The following is a 16,643-nucleotide window of genomic DNA, read 5'->3' as shown; positions in this document are numbered from 1 at the left end:
CCTTCAGTTGATAAAATAATGTATTGCAATGTATTTATATTTTACAATATATTTATTTATTTTCATTTATTATTATTTATTTTTCTTAATTATAGGAAGTGTATATTTGATACCAAAATTGAGTCTCTAAATATTGTTTTCAGTGATGACTACTGGAAAAGCAAAGCTGAACTTTGTGATGTGTGGAAATAATACAACACTCAAGACTTCAGTGTCTAAAGTATTTCGAGGACAATCAATAAACAAAAGAATAAACTTTACCTCAGAAAGAGAGGAGCAATGTGTGTGTGATGAAAGAGGAGAAGACACATGGACGGCAAATCAGTGTAATAGAGCTTCCAGCTCTCACTCGGCTCTCAGAGGAGGAAGTGATGCGTCAGACTCACAACTGTGTGTCTCTCTGTGATCCTGGAGTTCATGTTTTCATCCTCGTTACTCCTGCCAGTCCACTTACTAATGAAGACAAAGCAGAAATGGAGAAGATTAAAAGAATCTTCAACTCTAATGAGCACTTCATGGTGCTTTTCACTACTGAACTCACAGTTGACAAAAAAATCACAGATTTTGTAGAATCTACAGAATCTCAGAGGATTGTCAGTCTCTATGGGAGTTGGCACAGTGTGATGGGCTTAAAGGACCAGAGAAGCTCAGAACAGATCTCAGCCCTGTTTGATTGTATAGAGAGCATGAAGACTAAACCCTATTCTCTTCAGATGTACATGAGAGCTCCAGAGAAGAGAGTCAGAGAAGAGCTCGAGGAGAAACTGAGTGCGAGAGACAATGAAATCAAAGAGTTACAGCAGAAGATCAGGACACTGGGTGAGTGGATTCATTTTTCTGGATTAAGAACCTTTGTGAGAATACATTTATAAACTCACAGGCTATTTCAGCTTATTTACAGTACAGTACAATACATCTTATACTGGAAGAACCATACATTAAAGGTGCAGTAAGCGATTTAAAAAAAATTCTATTGAAAAGTGGATCAGACTGAGCACTTGTAGCCAGTCAGCAAGGGGCGTATACACTCATGATGGAGGAGGAGAGAGAGCTCAGTGCACAAGATGACTATAGAAAGAGAGAGAGATGGAAATACAAAATAGGAAAAAAGTCAAAGACATCTAACTTCTTAAAAGCAAGTGTTATGATGAGGCAGGCATGAATTAGGACCTGTGTTAATATCGAAGAAGGGTCATTTCATGTCATTGCTAATATTTTTTTTTCTGAAGAAAGGTAGACATGTATAGTGATGAAAGCCAAAATATTAAATGTCATGGATGAATATTTACTGAGTAATCCAGTAATCCACTATTTTTAGGGGGTGTTCAAAATGGCAATTTTCATCTGAGATTCAGAGCCATTTTAAAGGGGTTAAAATGACTTCAGAAAGTTGGCAGCAGCATAATGTTACTTTTACAGAGTATTCTTTGTTCAGAGTGTTCTTAAGTATTCTTTTCCCTATAACTCAAGAAGTATTAAAGATATTGCAATATGATTTCAGATTCTAGTTCTTACTAAACTTTTCTTTTGGAATCTTCATTGTCAAGGCCCTGCATTGTTCAGTCCCAGAGATATGGGGATCTCAATGTCCAGATTGTTGAATATTACCCATTTTCAGTGGTTGAAAACCAAATGTTGATCACTTTGTATGCAGCCTATACTTATTTTATTTATAGAACAATGTATGAAGAATAAACTATGTTGAAAACAGAACTGTATCTTGTTTCCGTCTGTCAAAACAATATGCATAGAACATACCTGTCTGAGTGTTAAAATGCACTGAAATGGTCACGTTGAGGCACATTACCTTGCTCTCTGTAGCCTATTCATAAGATTATAGATTTGAATCCGTTTCAGGGATATTTGGAAGGAGGTATTTTATTAATTTTAACAGCTTCTGAAGCTACAAAGAGTTTAAACATCCAGTATTGTAGCATGTTTGAAATAAATCCCACACCGCAGTTGCTTTCGCCACATTGCATTCACATCAATAAACCAAGATTTTCTTTTTCTTTTTTATTGTTATAAAATGCAAAGCATATTTATAGATCAGGCAGCATCTGCTGCTAAATAATCACTGATAGTACCTCAAGCATTTAAGGTCTCTCACACTTGAAATAATTAATATCTATATATACTATATACTATATATATATATATATATATATATATATATATATAAATCTTGTTATGTTTCACACTGTTCATACTTAGAGTTAACAATTAATCCTGGTCATTCATAATCTGTACATTCCTAAAGCCTGGGTCACTGTTATTATTTGCATATTTGTATTCTCAACAGTGATGACGTTTGGTGTGAAAATGGGTAGGATACTACAATTTGGACATGGAGCTGCACCAAGATCTCGATATCTCTGTTGATTCCAAAAGAAAAGTTTCTTAGGAACCGGAATCTAAAATCATATTAAGATTACTTTAATGCTTCTTGAGTTACAGGCACTCTGACTTTGGAAAAATAATATTTATGGCACTCAGACAGTTATGTTCAATGCAGTTGTTTTGACAGAAGGAAACGAGATACGTTTTGTTGATGAACGAGATGGTCACTGAAAATTTGTGCATTTTAACTATTTTCTCCTGGAGCCATATTGAAATTCCAATCTCTCTGGAACCGAACCATATAGGGCCTTAAAAATTAAGATGCCCAAAGGAAAGTTTGTTAAGACCCAATATCTAAAAGGGCAATATGATATATTTAATACTTCTTGAGTTACCGGCATGCAAACTTCAGAGAAAAAAACTTGAAAAGTGCTCTTTCCCCTTTTTTGAATGGTCATCATTGGCTTATAATGCAAGAGAGATTGCTAAAATCACATAAAACATTGTGAATGCAGCATTAATCTATATCCAAATCACATTGTTAAACTTGTTTATTCCTTTGACACAGTTCCAGAAGGTGTGAAGCTGAATCTGGTTGTGTGTGGGAGTAACAGTGAATTAAAATCCTTCATATCAAACCTGATCCTGAACCAGAGCGAGGGAAGATCAGAGCTCAACTCAGAGTGTGGGAGGAGAGACGTGGAGCTTGATGGACGTCTGATCAGTTTAGTGGAGCTTCCAGCTCTGTTCAACACTCAGCTCTCAGAGGAGGAAGTGATGTGTCAGATTCACCGCTGTGTGTCTCTCTGTCATCCTGGAGTTCATGCTTTCCTCCTCATCCTTCCTGATGGTCCAATTAATAATGAAGACAAAGCAGAAACTGAGAGGATCCAGAGGATATTCAGCTCAAGAATCAACAAGCACATCATGATCCTCATAAAGCAGAATTCAGAGCATCAGACAGCAGAACTAAATGACGAAACACAGCCTGTCATTGAGAGTTTTGGAGGACAACGACATTTCGTTGGACCAAACACACAAGGGTCTGAGCTGGTGGAGAAACTAGAGGAGATGGTTGCGGAAAATAGTGGTGATTGTTTCTCCACAGAGACAATGTTGGGTGCACAGATGGAAAAACTGCAGAAATTTGAAGAAATGAAGAGGAGAATCCATTCATTAGAGACGTGGTTTCAGACACAAGGTAATGATCAGAAAATCTGCATGAATTAAACACTTTTCATGATTGTTAACGTCAAAACAATAACATTACATGCAGAGTTCAGAACAAATAATATGATTAGCACTTGATGCTTCAGTATAAATTATATACTATTGGCAGTTTTCACTTAAAGTTGAATAAAATGTTGTTGTTTTCTTTGATCTATCTTTAGATTCGAGAAACAAAGAAGATGAACTGAGGATTGTGCTGCTGGGAAAAACTGGAGTTGGGAAAAGTTCAACTGGAAACACCATCTTAGGAAGAGAAGCATATATATCAGACTTTTCAGAAAAGTCTGTTACTAAAATGTGTCAGAAAGAGACACATGAAATCAACAGCAGACAAATTACTGTGATCGATACTCCAGGACTGTTTGATACTGAACTCAGTAATGAAGAAATCCAGAGAGAAATCAGAAACTGCATCTCCATGATCCTGCCTGGACCACATGTGTTTCTCTTACTAATACCACTGGGACGATTCACTCAAGAGGAAGAAAAATCAGTGAAGATCATTCGGGAGACGTTTGGTGAAAACTCATTAACATACACCATAGTGCTATTTACCAACGGAGACAAACTGAAGAACAAAACCATTGAACAGTTCCTGGCAAACCCTGGATCTGCTCTTAAAAACCTCATTGCTGAGTGTGGAAACAGATTCCATGTGTTCAATAATGAGACCAAAGACCGGACACAGGTGACTGATCTCCTGGAGAAGATAGACGGAATGGTGAAAGCAAACGGAGGGAGTTACTACTCATGTAAGATGTTCAGAGAGATGGAAAGTGAAATACAAGAAAAACAAAAGAAGATACTGACGGAAAAAGCGGAGAAACTGAACAGAGAAAAAGAAGAACTGATGAAGAAACACAAAGAAGAGAAAAAGAAGTTGAAGATAAAGATGGAGGAAGATCATGACAAAGACAAAAAGAGAAGAGAAGAGGAATATATAGAGAGAGAAGATCGATATAAAAGAGACATTAAAGACATAGAGGAACAAGGGAGAAAGATACGAGAGGAGTTGAAGAGAGAACGAGAGGAATGGGAGAAACTGAAACAACAGGAAAGACAAAGAAGAGAAGAAGAGGAGGAGAAATGGAGAAAGAAAGAACAGGCAATGTGGGATGAATATAATCAGAGACTTAAACAAGAGATGGAGAGAATGAAGATGATGATAAAGGAAGAAAGACAGAATCGTGATACAGAGAGAAAGAGAATAGAAGAATATATAGAAGAGCAATATAAAAGAGACATTAAAGATATAGAGGACCAAGAGAGAAAGATACGAGAGGAGCTGAAGAGAGAACAAGAAGAATGGCAGAAACAGAAACAACAGGAAAGTCAAACAGAAAAAGAAGAGAAAGAAACACATAGATTTAATGAACTTTATACAGGAACTCCTGACGCTCAGCACCCAAAGAGTGAGTCAAACAATAACCAGCTAATTTTGAAATTATTGGCAAAAAAAAATTAAATGTTTGGGTATAAACTATACTTTTAATTTCCTATACTTTGCTGTTTAGGAGTTTATGTGGTTGCTATATTGTTGAGGAAATATATCACTGGTTTATAATCATCAATCATAACAAGCAGCATTTCGAGATCTAGATCAGTTTAGTTACAGTGGAGCCACCAGCTGAAACTGCTGATTAATCACTTGTAAACACTTTAACCGACTGCACATTACAAGACTAAGGCTCTTAATGCTGAAGTCAGTGATAAATGGCTTGGTATGAAATAAGTCATGAGTTGAGTCCAGTTCTGGTCCTCCCTATATGCAAAGTACACAAGTTGCGTAGGGCTCCTGAATCACCAGGGGGGCGCTTGATGATTTAGTGATTAACAGAATTTTAGTTTTGGTTTTTAATTTTGATTTTGGCTTCCAACAATAATGAAAACGCAATGCCACATTCCATTCCATTGAAGCGGTGCGCTGTCACCCTTCCACATAACATCCATATCAGCCAAATCATGTAACGTGATACTAAAGTTAAAAGCGTATTGCTCTGTGAAAGAGATACTATTCTTCAGACGGTTTTCTGTCCACAAGATCAGAGATGAAGGGAAACACAGACTAGTATAGGTTTCTTTGGGCTTCGGGTGTGCATGTTTAAATGGACAAATACACACCATAATATATCTAAATGTCCGCATTGTGAGTTTTCACGTAAACACAGCCAGTTGTGCACAGTCAGTTAAAGAGTTACTCCACCCCAAAATGAAAATTTTGTCATTAATCACTTACCCCCATGTCGTTCCAAACCCGTAAAAGCTTTGTTCGTCTTCGGAACCCAATTTGGTAACACTTTATTTTAAGGTGTCCATAATACGGAGTAATTACAGTACCTCGTTAAGTACTTAGTAGCAGCCGTTGTACTTACTTGAAACAAAATGTACTTACCATGTAACTAAGTTATGGAACAGCCTGTACTTACAGTTTGTAATTATGTAGATGTAAGAGGCTGCTACTGTTAAACATATGTAACAGACCGAGTCTGTTACACAGCTATTAATGTAACCAAAATATTGTTACATATGTGTTGCAGACTTTATACAATGTAATTATAAATGTAAGTACACAGACATAAGCTACTTAAATAAAGTGTATCAAATTTGTACTTAAGTGTACTTCATGTGTATCTATACTGTACACATCCAGCTGCACCTTAGTTTGATTTAACCCACCAGTACACAGCTTAAATACATGTAATACCTTTCTAATTACATTAAAATGACATAATATTACACAGGCATAAGCTACTTAAAATAAAGTGTATCAAGACTGTACTTAAGTGTACAAGTAGCTGTGTAATAGACTCGGTATGTTACATATGTGTAACAGTAGCTGCCTATTACATCTACATAATTACAAACTGTAAGTACAGGCTGTTCCATAACTTAGTTACATGGTAAGTACATTTTGTTTCATGTAAGTACAATGGCTACTACGAAGTGCTTAATTAGGTAATTACTCTGTATTATGACACCTTAAAATAAAGTGTTTTACCACAATTTAATATATTTTGGATGTAAACCGGGAGGCTTGTGACTGTCCCATTGACTGCCAAGTAAATAACACTGTCAAGGCCCAGAAAAGTACACTGTAAAAAATAAATAGTTGAGAAAACGTAAAAAAAATAAGGCAACTTGATGCAGTAAAACTTTTGAATTATCTCAACAATATTATTATTTTTTTAGTTCTGCTCAGTAAAGATACTTTGTTGAGCCAATGTAAATTTGTTTGTTCATGCAATGCTGATTGTCTTATTTTACTACCAGAAAAATTCTTGTCACAGCAACTAAAACAACAATTACTGTCTTTAACGTATTTTTTTATTTTTTTAAAGAATGTTTAAAAAGTCAGCATATTATCGAATTTCATTGGTTCTCGCATGTCAGGCACATTTGAGCGTATTCTTTTTCTTTTAATGGCAGTTGGCAAAACCACTTAAAGGCACATACTACCTCATACTGCATGACAGTTGACATAACATAAGGATCGGGCTTAGGAGAGACAATACCAATAAGTCAAAAATAAATTGCTTGATTGTCCCCAATCCTGATCCTTGAGATCAGCTCGGGACATCCCTAGGTCAATGTGTTTGTGGCCACATTGCAACTTTTAACCAAGAAAATTGGACTTGGTCTTGATTTGAACAAATCAAAACAATACAAAGACTCAAGGAGTGCCAGTTCTGGACTTCTGGGGGCCCTAAGCAAAACTTTATCAGGGGCCCTGTCAGTGTGCTCATAAAAAAAAAAAAAAATTAACCCCTTTATCTGTTTTTTCATAGCAGTTCTGTGTCAACAAACAGTGAGCTGAAACTGTAATACAAAAAAAAAGGACAAATACAATAGAAACAAGATTAAATGATATAAACAATTTAGTCTACTAAAAATAATAGTACTATACAGAAACTGAAATATAATAAAATGTAAAAATAAAACAATGCACAGTCTTCACCGTATGAATTAAATGTGCATTGATTATTATCAAAGTTACTAAAGTTATTCAGTGAGGAGCAGTGAATGGTCTCTTGTTTTCTTTTGCTGTTTGGTTAACATTAATGACACAGACACCAGCAGGTTTATTAGGCTGCTGTCACTCTAAAACCTAATGCACAGATCTAATATACTGAGAAGCATTTGATTACTTTCGGAAATGTTTCAGAAATGTTGTGTCAGCCACGCCACAAGGATATGTCTTCTACATTTATTTACGCTTTGATTTGAACGAAAACAGCTTATCCGTGTGTTGCGCTGACACAGAACAGCTTACACAGTTTGCATCCAGCGGATACACTCCAAAATGGCGCTACGGTGATGCAGAGGAGACACAGAGGAGTCGAATTGTTGAATAAAAAGGTCGTTATTTTTGTTTTCTTTGCGTACAAAAATATTATTGTATCTTCATAACGTTACGGATGAACCACTGATGGCAGATGGACTATTCTGACAATGTCTTTCAAATGCTTCTCAGTATATTAGATCTGTGCATTAGGTTTTAGAGTGACAGTTTTCGCATGCCTGACATGCGAGAACCAATGAGCTCTAATCTAGCGCATCACGCACATTTGAGCTTCCATGTTTAATGTATTCGATTCACACTTCTGTAGCAATCACTCATTTATCATTTACTTTTATCTGCCGTCAGACTTTCTAAGATGTTGTTGCCATAATGCGTCTTTCTTTGTACTTGACTGACAGACTAGACTGCAAGCTTCATTATTTCTTATCTCCACTTTATGTTGCACTTATTCTGATTACTGTTTATATAAAATACAAGAAGTTTATATCAGTAGTCCCATATTCATATTGTAATTGTGATCAAAAAATCTGTTTACAATGTCTACCATTGTAACATGTTTACATCTGCCAATGTCTGTATACACAAGTGTGCGCATATATATTCATAGAGAGAGAGAGAGAGAGAGAGAGTGTATCTTGTCATATATATATATATATATATATATATATATCATACATATACTTATTTTACTCTCTGCACAGCTCTGTATAAATTGGATTGATTTGAATAACTTTAAAGTACTTGAAGTGTGCACCAAACATACATTCATATAGGAATATACAAGTATCGGATCAGGACTCTGTATCGGCAGATACTCAATATTCAGTGACTTGGATCAGATTGGGGGAACAAAACACCTGATCGGGACATCCCTACACTGAACAGTTGTGATATATAGTCTTTGTCAGAATTATGAGCCCTATTGGTAAATATGAGCAAAGAAGGCTGTGAAAATAAATCAGCATTTTTTATCCTTTTGATCATTTGAAAAATGTCACAAAATGTCTCTGATCTAATTATTATTATCAGGGGTTCACGCAGTGCTGAAACCCTATTTTAATTGTTAGGATTTTACATTTTTAATATTATTATTATTATTCTCCGGTAAAACTGATTGTGCAGCCCAAACCGTAAGGCCTAGAGAGCTGAAACTTGGTCAGATCGTAGTAGTATTGCTCGCTACTCAGATCCAAAGACTCGCTCCAATCGGCCTAAAGGTGGCGCTACAGCGCAAAAAGCAAACATTTCAGACATTTTTGGCCCTAGCTTGTACACCGTTTGTCGTAGACTCCAAAAATTTACATCGTTGCAATCCTTGGGTCAGGCCGAACAGAAGCCTAGAAAGCGATGCACTCTATGAGCTTAATCTTTGGTAAAATAATAAATAAATACAGTATGAATATGGGACTACTGATACAAACTTCTTGTATTTTATATAAACAGTAATCAGAATAAGTGCAACGTAAAGTGGAGATAAGAAATAATGAAGCTTAAACACCTACTTTTGCGAACTAGTCCTAGGTTTTTCGCTCAAATCTCGCTCAAATCACTGCAGTAATATTCTCTGGACTTTCAAAAAAACTGTCAAAAAAAAAATTTAATTTTGTTCTTTGGTTACTTATAACGGGGTCATTTAGAAAAGGGGTGGCTAAATATACCCAAAAGCCTATAAAACCTAATCGAAAACTCAAAACTTTACGAAACTTGGTGAAAACATGTGGAAGATGACTCTTAACAGCCATGCAAAGTTTCATGGAGATTGGACCATAGGTGGCGGTATAACAGTTAAAAAGGTTTCAAAAACACAATATTTGTATAGAAAATGACCTCAAATTGTAGAACATGTTCATATATTCACACATACACTAGATCTTCATATCATATGGTATATCTCCTCATTCTGAACAACTTTGCATCTGGGACTAATGCTGTCAATGAAGTCGTTCATTAAATATTCTCAATAATGTTAAAAACATACTTTTGCGAACTAGTCCTAGGTTTTTCGCTCAATCTCGATCAAACCATGACAGAACAATTCTCTGGACTCCCTAGATCAGTGTTTCTCAACCCTGGTCCTGGGCGCCCCCCAACACTGCACATTTTGTATGTCTCCCTTATCTGACACACCCATTTCAGGTCCTGGAGTTTCTTCTAATGAGCTCATGAGTTAAATCAGGTGTGTTTGATTAGGGAGACACACAAAATGTGCAGTGTTGGGGGGCGCCCAGGACCAGGGTTGAGAAACACTGCCCTAGATCAATAACGATTAAAAATATGTTTAATTTCGTCCTTTGGTTAGCTATAACGGGGTCATTTAGAAAAGGGGAGTAGCTACATATACCCAAAAGCCTATAAAACCTAAACGAAAACTCAAAACTTTACGAAACGTAGTGAAACCATTTGTCAGATGACTCTTAACAAGCATGCACAGTTTCATGGAGATTGGACCATAGGTGGCGCTATAACAGTTAAAAAGGCCTCAAAAACACAGTATTTCTATAGTAAATGACCTCAAATTGCAATAAAATGTTCATAATATTCACTTATACACTATATCCTCATATAATACGGTATATCTTCTCATTCTGAACAACTTTGCCTGTGTTCTTTAAGTATTTTAAGTTCTTTAAGATTATTTTAAAAACCTACTTTTGTGAATTAGCCCTCAGTTTTTAACTCAAAATCAATAAAATCAGTGCAGTACTATTCTCTAGACTCTCTAGGTCAATAATTATCAAAAAAAAAAAAAAATGCTGAACATTTGCATTTGGACAACTATAAGAAGGTCATTTTATAATATGTTCTTTACAAAGTGTACCCAAAGGCCTATACATCCTAAAAGAAAGCCCACAACTTCTCTCAAAACTGTGTAAAATGATGCATAATTTAATTCTAAACAAGCATGAAAAATTTAAGAGAGATTGGGCAAAAATACCACTATAATAGTTATAAAGGTTAAAAACAAAGTGTTGTATGAGAAATTGCAATTATAACCACTAATGGGCTCATTAAATGCAATAAAACAGTACTGTTCATAGGTTTGCTTATGGAGACATTATAACATCACTGTTATAACATTTAAAATCACATTTAATTAAAGTTTACCATTTTGTTCATGCAGATATGTTTTTTACAATTTTGCCATATTATGATCATAGGGAAACCTGAAAATGACATATAAACTCTTAAAAAGAGAAGACTTGCAAAAAATATTGTTGCCTATCATTGATTTCAAATATCTATATCTGCAACAAAATGTGTGTGCATGTATGTCTGTGTATGTGTGTGTGTGTAAGCATGCTTACTGAGTATTAATATAATAGTTTAACCATTTAATTTCTATGTGTGTGTGTGTGTGTGTGTGTCTGTGAGCCTATTGTCCATTTTCGATGTGTTTCACTGTCAGCTCTACATCCAGGTTGGCCTAGACCCTAAAATAATACTACCTTAAAGGCCTTAAAGTGCTTGAACCCCAGTAATCGCTGCTTGCAGCTATATTTATTATTATTATTATTAAGAAGCAGAAGAAGAAACTTATTTTTATTAGTAAACTAATAGTTACAATTTTAGGTTTGAGTCTAACACTTGTTGGTCAGAGGCCCAAATTTAATACATTTTTGTTCATCTGTAAACTCTATTAATGTCATTTTCAGATGATGAAGATTCACCATCAGATCCAGAGTGTTTGAGAATCTTGCTGTTTGGGAGGGCAGGAAATGGAAAGTCTGCAACAGGAAACACTATCCTCGGAAAAAATGGGTTTTACAGTAAAGACAGTTCATGTTTAGTGACCACTACTTGTACAAAGGTCATTGGTGAAGTTGATGGTCAGTTAGTAGCTGTTATTGATACTCCAGGACTCTTTGACCCCTCACTGACAAACGAACAAGTGCAGGAAGAAATAATGAAATGTATTTCACTGTCAGCCCCTGGACCTCATGTGTTTATCATTGTGTTTAATATGGGAAAAATCACCAAGGAGGAGAAAGACACTTTAGAAATGATAACGAAGATCTTTGGCCCAGAAGCAGCAGATTTCAGCATTGTTCTCTACACTAGAGGAGACAAACTAAAAAAACAAACAATAGAACAATATGCAGGGAAATATAAAAATGATGAACTCGACAAACTGATCAGAGATTGTGGAAACAGATTCCTGGCTTTTAACAACACAGAAACACAAGATCGGACACAAGTTAAGCAGCTGTTAAATATAATAGAAGAAATGAAGAAATCTAATCAGGACAGATTTTTCACTAATGAGATGTTTGAGGAGGCAGCGGTCTCCATTGAACAGAGAATGAAAATGATAAAAGAAAATGAAAGAAAAAATCAGGCTCAAGTTAATGAATTAACAGCCAAATATGACATGAAAGACAGAATCATGAGAAAGAGACTGGAAGAGAAAAAACGAAGGACAGATGAGGAAAGAGAGAGACTGAAGAAGAAGTTCAGAGAACAAGAGGAAACACTCAGGAGAGAGTTTGAGGAGAAAGAAAAATCAGAGCAGGAGAAACAAGTGATCGAGGATCAGAAACAATCAGAGCTGGACAAACAGCAAAAAGATGAATATGATCAAAGAATAGAGGAGATGAAGAGAGCAAATGAAGATCAGAGAATACAGTATGAAAATCAGCAGAAAGAAAGAGAAGAAGAAGATAAAACAAGAGAAGAAAAATATAAACAAGATCAAGAAAAGATGAAAAATGATCATGAACACATCATGGCAGAGATAAGAATGAAACAGGAAGAGGAAATAAAAAAGAGAGGTTCAGAGGAGCGAATGAGGAAGGAACAAGAAGAGAGAGAGAGAGAAGTATGGAAGAGAAAATTAAAAGAGGCTGAAAATGACGAAGAGACCAAACGACAGCAGAGAGAATGGGAGGAAGAGAAGAAACGACAGATGAGAGAACAAAAGGAAGAGGAAAGAAAGAGAAAAGAGAGACACAAGGAACAGCTGAGAGAAAAACAAGAAGAACTGGAGAACAAGGAGAATATATCTGAAAGAGAGAGAGAAGAAGAAAGACAAAACAGAGAGGAGGAGAAACAGCAACAGACAAGAGAGAGAAGCCAGAAATATAGAGAATATGAAGAAAAGAAAAATGAAATGGAGAGACATTATGAGCAGCTGGAGCGAGAGAGGAAAGAGAAATGGAAGAAAAGAGAACAAGAGGATGAAGAGAGACGAGTGGCGAAGAGAAAGAGATGGGAGAAAATGATGGAAGATCTGAAACAAGAGCAAGAGGAGGAGATCAGGAGAAGAGAAAGAGAGGAGAGAGAAAGAACAGACAGAGAAGAAAAAGCATATGATGAAATGAAACAGATACATGAAGAGGAAATAGAGAACATGAAGAATAATCATGATGATGAAGCCAGAACACAAGAAGAGGAATTGAATAATTTCAGACAGAAAGTAGATCAGCAGGTTCAAGAGCTGAAGAAGAAGATAGCCGAAACCTATGATGAGGAAAAAGAAAGAAGGGAAAAAAGCTCATGTCATGTCATGTGAAACATTTTTGAAATATTATTGGTAAGTGAGCTACTGTATCTGTATTCACGTAAGCTGGGATTTTCACAACCAGACATTTATTTGTTCATAATCATTTAATAATTTAACCATTCATTTATTTATTCAATGTAATCACATTATCATTTATCATACATTTTAATCATTTAGTCATTTATTATTTGCCTTTTATATTTTCCTTGCTTTTATCGTGCACTACAGCGTCAAAACTCTGTTCAGTGCCACTGGCAACAATAAAATGTGTGTCTATGAGTGTTTTTATTTCAGTGGATGGCCAATATAATCATGACAATTATCAGTGATTACAGAAAGAGCCTGAAGTGAAGATGTGCTACAGCTGAGGTCAAAATTTACATCCCCCTTGCAGAATCTGCAAAATGTTAATTATTTTTCCAAAATAAGAGGGATCATACAAAATGCATGTAATTGTTTATTTAGTACTGACCTGAATAAGATATTTCACATAAAAGATGTTTACATATAGTCCACAAGAGAAAATAATAGTTGAATTCATAAAAATGACCCGTTCAAAAGTTTTCATCCCCTTGGTTCTTAATACTGTGTTGTTACCTGATTGATCCACATCTGTGTGTTTTTGTTTAGTCATAGTTGTTCATGAGTCCCTTGTTTGTCCTGACTCCCGAACAGTTAAACTGCCTGCTGTTCTTCAGAAAAATCCTTCAGGTCCCACAAATTCTTTGATTTTCCAGCATTTTTGAGTATTTGAACCCTTTCCAACAATGACTGTATGATTTTGAGATCCATCTTTTCACACTGAGGACAACTGAGAGACTCATATGCAACTATTACAGAAGGTCCAAACGCTCAGTGATGCTCCAGAAGGAAAAAAACGTGCATTAAGAGCCGGGGAGTGAAAACTTTTTGAATCTTAAGATCAGGGTAAATTGAACTTATTTTGGCTTCTGGGAAACATGCAAGTATCTTCTGTAACCTCTGAAGGGCTGTACTAAATGGAAAAAGAAAAAAAAAAGATATTTAGCCAAAATAAGAAAAATGTACATATCTCTATTCTGTTCAAAAGTTGTCACTGTTCAGGACAACAGTGAACAACTATCACTCAATAAAAAACGGGTTATCAGGTTTTAAGGATCAGACAAAAAGATCTCTTCTGACAGGATCTGGTGTCTGGGGTTGGATCGAATATTTCTGACGCTGAGACTCAATTTAACACTGATCACAATGACACTTAAAAATCACAACTAACAGTTTTGAGTGAGTTATGAAATAAGTTTGTATTTACTTTGGATGTTGTTTTCATTGATTTATTATTAACATGAACATTATTCTGAAATTATGCTGTACGTTCACATATTCAGTTATTTTCTGGTGACTAGCAAAAAAATAAAGTTTGTCATTAACACAGATCATGTGATGCTGTTATTTTTTCATCACTGAGATTCTGAACAGTAAACTGGGGCCAAAAAAAAAATGCATTTTACAAAGCATTTAACAATATAAACAAATTTTCCAGTTATCTTTCTTTTTTAAGAAATATTGTTCACCATTAAAAAGTGTTTCTCACAAAACAAGCTGCTCCCAAATGCCTCATTTCAAACTATATTGAGTAATTCTACTGATCATTTAGAAAGTCATTTTTAACGTAAATGAAACTCTGTTAAATCATATAAATAAACTCATATGAACAAGGCTACCGATAGGATACTTTACAAGTAAATTAAGCATTTGACTTCTAAAACAGTCTTTTTTTTCAACTGTGACATTTCACACCGACAGATGCTGTACCAGTTGGAAGAATATTACACGTGTTGTTCCCATTATAGGATTTTTTTCTAATAAAATAATCCATTTATAAAATTTCTGTGATACTTCATAAAGAAGCAACTTCATGTCAACTTAAAGTCAAAACTCTTTAAAGGGACAGTTCACCCAAAGCTGAAAATGCTGCCATTAATTACTCACACTCATGTCGTAATTGAATTGGACATAAACAATGTATGTTTATGTCGTTCCAAAACTCAGATTTCATCAAAAATATCTTAATTTGTATTCCGAAGATGAACAAAGGTCGTACAGGTTTGGAACGACATGAGGGTGAGTAATGAATGACAGAATTTTCATTTTTGGGTGAACTATCCCTTTAACACTTCCTAACCAGCACTATGAGATATGATTTCAGTGTAAAGTGCATTATCCGTCCATGCTAGATGGCTACACAACGCAAGAAAATTTATCAAAAACCACAGCCAATCAGAACAGCGTGTGGGTCATTGGTAATGTAATTGTTTTAGTATTTATGCAAACAAAAAGTAATTTTATTTGTTGGTTGTTGATGTTAAATAGAAATCTTAGTGAAACGATTTATGTGTCAGTGCTGTTTGAACATTTCCAGCACATTTTGATAACCATGATCATTTTGGTCACTGTAATCATGACAGAAATGCTCATACCATTTCATCTCTACTTGCGACATAATGGATAAGTGCATACTTAATTCATAAATATGAATCCATTTAACATTAGTCAAAATAAATACTGAGTGACTGGATCAATATGGGAAGTGGAATACACTTCACAAAACATCGCACAAAGGCTTATTCACATCATATTAGAGCTGAGCGATTAATCGTTAAAAAAATCACGATCTCGATTCAAACACCCACATGACCTTATTTCTCAATGACAATATTTCGTCCATATCTGTTAAACCTTTGACAAAGTCATTAAACATGGAGAGACTCTTGAACCTCAGATTGAGAAAGGCAAGAAAATACAGATGACAAATGAACAGCAGTAGTACAGTGATACTTGAGTGTCTCTTTATTCATTTGTTTTATGTATCTGAGAGAAATATGAACAATTAAGCAAATTTGATTTTTAAAAAGTCTGATACTAAAAGAGAAAATAATCCTTAGTGTTTATTATGACAATAACACTACAAGAACATAAAACACACTTGAAGAACCTTTAAATTTCAGCGTCTGCTTTAGATTTCAATACTTCCTGAAAAAGATGAACATATAAAAGCATAAATTACAGTTTTTTTCACATTTGCTAAGACACTAAACCCCATTCTCTGAACCAAATTTTCAGCCTAAACTAGTTTGTCAAATAAATCACACAAGTTCAGGCAGTTCAGACACACTTTGCAGATCTCATGCACTCTTTCTGGAAAACTCTAAACACATCCTCACTCACTATAAGAGACAATTTGCACTGTGATGAACTTGTGATGTAAAACTCTAAACATAAGAAAGCAAAAGATAA

At 35.2% G+C, this 16,643-nt stretch overlaps 1 protein-coding gene across 1 annotated transcript; it reads left to right on the top strand.

Annotated features, from left to right (window-relative positions):
* Window positions 1-257: 257 nt before the first annotated feature.
* LOC131530255 (trichohyalin-like) lies at window positions 258-14,242 on the top strand (the record flags this gene model as incomplete). Its single annotated transcript, XM_058760411.1, has 4 exons — window positions 258-819; window positions 2,909-3,541; window positions 3,732-4,982; window positions 11,524-14,242. Coding segments are annotated over 4 exons (4,302 nt in total), but the record flags the coding sequence as incomplete, so codon positions are not given.
* Between the last annotated feature and the right edge of the window lie 2,401 nt (window positions 14,243-16,643).

The sequence above is a fragment of the Onychostoma macrolepis genome, chromosome 22 (assembly GCF_012432095.1).
Source record: "Onychostoma macrolepis isolate SWU-2019 chromosome 22, ASM1243209v1, whole genome shotgun sequence".
Classification (NCBI taxonomy): domain Eukaryota; kingdom Metazoa; phylum Chordata; class Actinopteri; order Cypriniformes; family Cyprinidae; genus Onychostoma; species Onychostoma macrolepis.
This window is presented reverse-complemented; position numbering and strand designations above follow the sequence as displayed.